Source organism: Phacochoerus africanus, chromosome 6 (assembly GCF_016906955.1).
Source record: "Phacochoerus africanus isolate WHEZ1 chromosome 6, ROS_Pafr_v1, whole genome shotgun sequence".
NCBI classification, from domain to species: Eukaryota; Metazoa; Chordata; class Mammalia; order Artiodactyla; family Suidae; genus Phacochoerus; species Phacochoerus africanus.
The window spans coordinates 110064621-110072520 of NC_062549.1; the positions used below are offsets into that span (position 1 = coordinate 110064621).

The 7900-nt window shown below is 54.6% G+C and overlaps 1 protein-coding gene across 1 annotated transcript; it reads left to right on the forward strand.

Annotated features, from left to right (window-relative positions):
* Window positions 1-5720: 5720 nt before the first annotated feature.
* KCNA10 (potassium voltage-gated channel subfamily A member 10) lies at window positions 5721-7289 on the forward strand. Its single transcript, XM_047783081.1, has one exon. It carries the CDS (start codon window positions 5745-5747, stop codon window positions 7278-7280), a length of 1536 nt encoding a protein of 511 aa, XP_047639037.1. The 5' UTR covers window positions 5721-5744; the 3' UTR covers window positions 7281-7289.
* The last annotated feature ends 611 nt before the right edge of the window (window positions 7290-7900 follow it).

The window sequence follows — 7900 nt, forward strand, 5'->3', positions numbered from 1 at the left end:
GGAGTGTGGCCTCGGTCCAAACTCCATGGGCCTGGAGACTCCTGTTCCCGTCTCCATGGTCAATAGCAGTTACCTCGTCAGCCCTCGCATTCCTGCCGGAAGAAATCATCCCATGATGATTCTTTTCAGCATCGCTGCTGCTGCTGCTCATGAAAAAGCTCTTGCCCGTATCACTCAGTCTCTTTTGAAAGACAGCTCCATCCTTGAGCAGCCCCCGCAGGGAGAGACACGGCCCACGCAGTGCCCACCCCGCCCTAACAAGGAAGAGAGCCACGTGACCGGCCCCCAAGCCCCTCCAGCCCTCCCTGTCTTCTTTCAGTCACTGCAGGTGACAGAACAGCCCCCCATTCCACGAGACAGACAGACAGGCAAGGGGAAGGGGGGTCAGGGCACACCCGGAACAGAAACATCTGTGGTCGTGGGTGGTTTCCACAGCCGCAGGTTTGTTCACGGAAGCCACTCGCGTGTCTCTGCATATTTGCACGTGTCTAAGTGCCCAGATGTCTTGGCCTTGCTTTCTCTGTAGCAAGCGGGTGTCTGTGGATTCACAGGCGAAGGTACATCTGCCCCTAGGCCTCCCCCTCCCTGACCAGCATGCCTGCACCAACCTGAGCAAAGACAGCCTCCAAAAGGGTCCACCTGCTGCAGCAACAAGGGTGTGACCCACAAATTTAATAGCGCCCAAGGAGTTCTCATTGTGGCTCGGCAGTAATGAACCCAACTAGTATCCATGAGGATACAGGTTCGATCCCTGGCCCCGCTCAGTGGGTTGAAGATCTGGCCTCACCATGAGCTGTGGTGTGGGTCACAAATGCGGCTTGCTGTGGCAGTGGTGCAGGCTGGCAGCTGCAACCTCCAATTCGACCCCTAGTCTGGGAACTACCATACACCACAGGTGTGGCCCTAAAAAGACTCAAAAAAAAAGGTAACCGAGAAAGGGGCATCCTACCCCAATCCCTGACCCGTTACAAGCTGAATCAGACAAAAGGGAGTTCCTGTTGTGGCTCAGTGGTAACAACTAATATCCATGAGGATGCGGGTTTGATCCCTGGCCTCGCTCAGTGGGTTAAGGATCTGGCGTTGCCTTGAGCTGTGGTGTAGGTTGCAGACTCAGCTCCGATCCCGAGTTGCTGTGGCTGTGGTGTAGGACGGCAGCTATAGCTCCACTGATACAAGCTGCCAGCATCTGCTGCACACCTGTCACATGCTGATACACTGATACAAGCTGCCAGCATCTGCTGCACACCTGTCACATGCTGTGTGCTTTGTAGATGGCATCACTTCCTCACCACACACCTAGGAGGCAGGGGCTGCTAGTGGCTACTTGGCCTCAGCTACAGAGACAGTAAGTGGCCCAGCCAGGCTTGAGAGCAGACCCTTCGTCTGCTCCAGAGCCTGAGCTCTTAGCTAGGACAGTGAGCCAGCGCCCTGCAGACCCCACCCCCACTTGCCGACTACCTTCGCCTTCCCCATGGAGTTCAGGTCTCCAGGCAGGAGGCTGTTCTCAGCCTTAGGCTCTATTCCTCTGATGCCTCCCAGGCTCCCATTTCTACCCACTGCTTCTGCTAGGACGGCTGAGAAAGCTGGTACTTGGGTTACCTCTGCACAGGGACAGGAGGGCTCTGGGGAGGGGGGGTGGTCCTGAGCCAGCAAGTCTGGCCTCAGACTCCATCTGTTCTTCAGGCTCCCAAGCGAGGCTGAGCCAGTGGTTCAGGGTGAGCCAAAGTGATGGGGCTTGGGGAGCTCCCGTTGTGGTGCAGCAGAAACAAACCCAACTAGTATCCATGAGGATGTGGGTTCGATCCCTGGCCTTGCTCAGTGGGTTAAGGATCTGGTGTTGCCATGAGCTGTGGTGTAGGTCGCAGACACGGCTTGGATTGATCCCATGTTGCTGTGGCTGTGGCACAGACTGGCAGCTATAGCTCCAATTCCACCTTTAGCCTGGGAACCTCCATGTACCATGGATGCCGCCCTAAAATGCAAAAAAGAGAAGGAAGGAAGGAAAAGAGAGAGATGGGGCTTGGGCTGAGGGTGGGGCTAAGACCAGGAAGGGGTTGCGTGAGAGCCACCTGGAGGTGGCAGACCCAACCTGAAGCCTGTCTGGAGCTAAGAGGGGAAGGGAAGCAGCGTCACAGACGGCAGGAAGGGGCACTGTGGAGTCACCTACGCAGGGTGGACCAGAGATGGTGTCCAGCAGAACAATGACACCCTCTTCTGTCCAGACACAAGCAGTGCTAACATCTGCCTCCCAGCCTCTCCTTCCTCTCATTCACTGGACCACAGGCAGTGGGAACGCAGCCTGTGCCAGGCCCACCTGCCCCTCTCTTTGTCCCCTGTCTGCTGCCAACCCTCTGCGCAGCTCTGCATTCCTCGTCCCTGGGGCTCTTGGAGCCCCGCAAGGCGGTGCGCACAGTTGTCTGCAGGAGGACTTCTTTCCGCCCTTCTCTGACTCAGGGATGGCAGCTGCCTCACCTGAAAGTGTAGGAAGTGCTGGGGTTGCTAGGCAACCAAGGGCACTGCCAGGGAAAGGCCACGGGAGGGGCTCAGGATACTGACGGCTCCAGATCACTCTGTGAACTTGAGAGGCCAGACCCACAGAAGTCCCTGGAACATCTCCCTGGGAGAGGCACAGGGCTGAGCCCCCCAAAAGCCCTGACTGCCAGAAGAGACCACCAGCGCCACAAAGCCACATCCATCCGCAGACCAGGTGCCAACACAAGATGCTACAATGCACAGGCAGGCAGCTGGGGTCACTGTGGTCCATACCAGGCAGCCCTCAGGCTTCCCGGGATAAATGAGGCTTAAGGGATAACAACTCCCATCTAGGAACACCTGCTGTGTGCCCTGCAAGCTATTTTATAACACGCGTTATCTCCTCTGCCCCCAAGAACCCGGAGGAGAGGTATGATCAGACGTGTTTGGAGAGGAAGAAAGCAGAGTTCAGAAGTGCACGGGGTAGTGATTTGCCCGAGGCCACATACCTACTACCAAGCACTGAACTGAAATTCCAACCCCAATCAATGTTGCTCTGGGGGGAAGGGGAGGGAGCAAAGGTCGGAAGAGGGGGAGGTGGAAGATAGCTGGGACGGTGGATGGACCAGGCTGCCCCCATGTACGAAGAAGCCGAGGGACCAGAGGATGAGATGTGGACCCATTCATGCTCCATAACCTTGTGCAAGTGGGGCTTCTCTGGAAGGCAAGACACCTCCACCTGACTCCTTAAAGAAAGCTGGGTCTTCAGGTGACGTCAAAATGAGGGGTTGCAGGACCTGCAGAGATAGTGGCCTGGAAGCAGGGGAAACATGTGTTCAGAGGGGAAAAGAGGCTCTTTCAACCCAAAGCACTGTCTCCCCGCACGTGGTACCAGGCGAGCACAGAGATTATGAATGGAATCAGACACTGTAGAAGACTCCTGAATACAATGAGCACGGCAGCTCTGGCTGAGTTCAGCCCTGCATGCTGGTAACGCTATGGAAGCCCTGGATGCAAAGAGCTAAGACTCGGAGAAAGCTGTCAAGAACCCCACACTCAGCAGGCAGAGCAGGACTCTGCTGGAGCTATGGGAGCTGGCCCCCAAGTACCCCAGTCCCCCAGCTCCACCCTCACTGGGGTGCCCCACCCTACCCTGAGTGTGAAAGTCCTCCCAGGGGACCAGTGCAGGGAGGATGGCAGCCCTGGGGCAGAAGAGCTCCCGGCTTGGCTCCCATGAATGGTCATTGCAAAGGCCTATTCAAAGTAGAATGAAACTTCTCCAGAGGACCGGATGTTTCCCAGGGCAGGTAGTGGCTTGTCCCCTGCCACCAAATAGATAAAATGTCAAGCACTAAGCTGAGGGGAGCCCGTCTTCCTCTCTGCTTTCTGGTGCACACCTCTGGGAGAGGGTGGCCCCCCACTGCCCGATCTGCAGAAGTACAGGCTGCTGGGTGCCCCCTGGGAGCCTCGCTCAGCCCTGGCTGTGGGGCGCAGTCCTTTTCTCAGCTATTTGCTGAGCCCTCGCAGCAGGGGAGGGCACGGACCTGGCGCTGCCATGAATTCTCCATTAGACAAAATCCCTCCCGTCACGTGACCCATTCAGTCAGCAAAGCATCCCCATATCACCTGGTCCTTACAGAAACTGTGAAGAATCAGCAGCAGACCACACACTTTTATTCCCTGTTTCTACTTATTTTCTTAAATAAATTTTTTGGCCACAGCATGCAGTTCCCAGGCCAGGGATTAAACCCGGGCCACAGTGGTGAAAGCACTGAATCCTAACCACTTGACCACCAGGGAACTCCCTTTATTCCCTGTTTTTAATTTCGGTGTGCCTTTCTTTTTTTAACAGATGTATTAAGATCAAATGATGCATACTGCATATAAAGTGTGCAAGCTGATGCATTTAGACATGGTTTACTCCTCTGAAACCATCACCATATTCAAGTTAAATCTTCACCCCTGAAAGAATTCCCTTGGCCCCTTGGTAATCCCTTCTCCCTCCCCGCCCCCTTCTCCAGGCAACTGCGGATGGGCTTTCTGTGGCTCTAGATGAGTTTGCAGTTTCTAGAATTTTGTATAGATGGAACTACTCTCTATGAACCCCTTTTTACCCAGCTTCTTTGGCTCAGCATATTTTCTTATTACAGGTACTTTAAATGGAGTCTTGAGGAAATAGGAGTAGTCAGTGATCAGAAAGCCGCAGAGGCACTGCAAGCCCACTGCACAATCTGCCACAATGGATTCATCCTTCCCTCTTTCATTCACTCGCCAGATGTTAAGCGAGCACTGGCTGGATTCACAGCACATCCACAGAAAACCCTACTCGAACTTGGCACTGCCCACCACTTCCCACACCAACCACCCTGACCCTCAGCCACCCTTTTATCTGTCACATCGAGCTGGGCACTGGGTGATGCAGGTGGGATCATCAGAGGTGAATCTTGTCTCCCAAAACCATGCAGGGCAGAAGGAAAATCTATGACACTGTCTTGTTTAAAAAAAAAAAAAATACCAGTGGCTATTGACTTCTAAACCTCCAGTTATGTAGGGAAGTTCACAAAAATAGTCTCTATAACTTAATGCTCTTCCCACCGGGCATTTTATATAGGGCTTCTCTCTGACGTCATGTACGAAGATGCTCTTTGACTGGAAAAAGTCTTCCCCTCTCACAGGCTCCGTGTCTGCAATTTCCTCTAGTTATTAGTGTGTGCAGACTGGGGGGCGGGGGGGGGGGGGGCTGCAAAGTGATTTCAAGAAGAATGTTGCCAAAATAAACCAGGAGGTTCCTTCCCAAGCTAAAAATAAACCATTTTTCAGGAGTTCCCGTTGTGGCTCAGCAGTAATGAACCCGACTAGGATCAGCTACTACAAGGGCGTGGCTTAGTGGGGTAAGAATCTTAGTCGTATCCATGAGGATGCAGATTCAATCCCTGGTCTCGCTCAGTGGGTGGAGGATCTGGGGTTGCTGTGAGCTGTGGTATAGGTCGCAGATGCAGCTCAAATCTGGCATTGCTGTGGCTGTGGCCTGGACCGGCAGCTGTAGGTCCAATTCAACCTCTAGCCTGGGAACTTCCATATGCCACAGGTGTGGCCCTAGAAAGCAAATAAAATAAAAAATGAAAATAATCCATGCGTAAATCTTACCTCAGTGATCAAGAGCCAGCGGTACCCTCTCCGAGTTTCCCGCCTGATGCCCATCTTCCTCTCCACAGCGCACAGCAGGCAGGGAAGACCGAGGGTCTTCGTGCTGCCTCCCTGCCTCCCCTAGGATGCATGTGTGTGGCTGGAAAGAAATGGAGGTGGCTCTGGTCAATTTCGATAACTCAGACGAACTCCAAGAAGAGCCAGGCTACGCCGCAGACTTCGACCCCACCACCCCGAAGGGCCGGCCTGGGAGCAGCCCCTTCTCCAACTGGAAGATCCTCATTAATGAAAGCACCAGCCACGAGACGGTCTTCTCCAAGCTCCCAGGAGACTGCCTCGACCCCCCAGGGCCCGAGCCGCTGGTCCTGAATGAAGGAAGCCAGCGGGTGATCATCAACATCGCGGGGCTGAGGTTTGAGACCCAGCTCAGGACCCTCAGTCAGTTCCCAGAGACCCTCCTGGGAGACCGGGAGAAGAGGATGCAGTTCTTCGACTCCATGAGAAATGAGTATTTCTTTGACAGGAACCGGCCCAGTTTTGATGGCATCCTCTATTATTACCAATCTGGCGGGAAAATCCGGCGCCCGGCCAATGTCCCCATCGACGTCTTTGCGGATGAGATGTCCTTCTATGAACTGGGCAGTGAGGCCATGGACCAGTTCCGGGAGGACGAAGGCTTCCTCAAGGATCCCGAAACACCGCTCCCCTCCAACGACATCCACCGGCAGTTCTGGCTCCTCTTTGAGTACCCCGAGAGCTCCAGCGCCGCCCGCGGGGTGGCCGTGGTCTCCGTGCTGGTCGTGGTCATCTCCATCACCATCTTCTGCCTGGAGACCCTCCCTGAGTTCCGCGAGGACAGGGAGCTGAAGGTGGTGAGAGACCCCAGCCGCAACACCAGCCAGGCGGTCCTCTCCCACTCCCTGTTCACGGACCCCTTCTTCATGGTGGAGTCCACCTGCATCGTGTGGTTCACCTTGGAACTGGTGCTCCGGTTCGTGGTCTGCCCCAGCAAGCCCGACTTCTTCCGGAACATCATGAACGTCATCGATATCATCTCCGTCATCCCCTACTTTGCCACCCTCGTCACCGAGCTGGTCCAGGAGACAGAGCCGAGCGCCCCGCAGAACATGTCCCTGGCCATCCTGAGGATCATCCGGCTGGTGCGGGTCTTCCGCATCTTCAAGCTCTCGCGCCACTCCAAGGGGCTGCAGATCCTGGGCCAGACGCTGAAGGCCTCCATGCGGGAGCTGGGGCTGCTCATCTTCTTCCTCTTCATCGGCGTCATCCTCTTCTCCAGCGCCGTCTACTTCGCCGAGGTGGATGAGCCAGAGTCCCATTTCTCTAGCATTCCTGATGGCTTCTGGTGGGCAGTGGTCACCATGACAACCGTGGGCTATGGGGACATGTGCCCGACCACCCCGGGGGGGAAAATTGTGGGCACTCTGTGCGCCATCGCAGGGGTCCTCACCATCGCCCTCCCTGTGCCTGTCATCGTCTCCAACTTTAACTACTTCTACCATCGGGAGACTGAGAATGAGGAGAAGCAAATCATCCCGGGAGAGATCGACAGAATCCTCAACAGCGTGGGCTCAGGAAGGGGCAGCACAGACTCTCTTAGGAAGACCAACAGTGGCTGCTCTGCAGAAAAGTCCAGGAAGTGATCTGCCCGGGGCTTCACGGCCCCTGGAGTCTCCTGTGTCTGTCTGTCTTTTTCTGTAAGTCTTTCTGTCTCTCACTTCCCCCTCCTCCAATCCCTGTCTTCCACTCTCCCTCTTGCTCTCCGTCTTTCCAAAGACCAAAATGCAACATTTGTGACCAACAGGCCATCTTTGACCGGAAGCTGTTTTAATAGGTGGATATTTCTGCTGGATACGCCTGCTGTATGTTCCAAGCTTTTACTTCTCAGCGGACTAGAACAGAACTGAATAGAAAGATTCCACTCTCCTTTCCAGTGAGGGCGTAGTTCAGGTCCCCAAGACCAGCAATATCAGCATCTCCTGAAAGCACAGAAATGTAGAATCCAAGCCCACCCACCTCAGGCCTACGGAATCAGAATCTGCAGTTTAACGAGATCCCAGGTGATTCATTTTCACATTAAAAATGAAGAAGCACTGGCCCTGGTCTTCCCGAGGGAAAGCACACGAAACAGCCGGGGACCGCTGTGAGCAGCAAGGAAGAGCTTAGAGTTGTTTCACAGCAATGCCACACCCCTGTGTAGCATTGCGTACATTTTCCAAAGCTCTTTCACCTATGTTATCTCACTGCATCTAAAAACAACCAG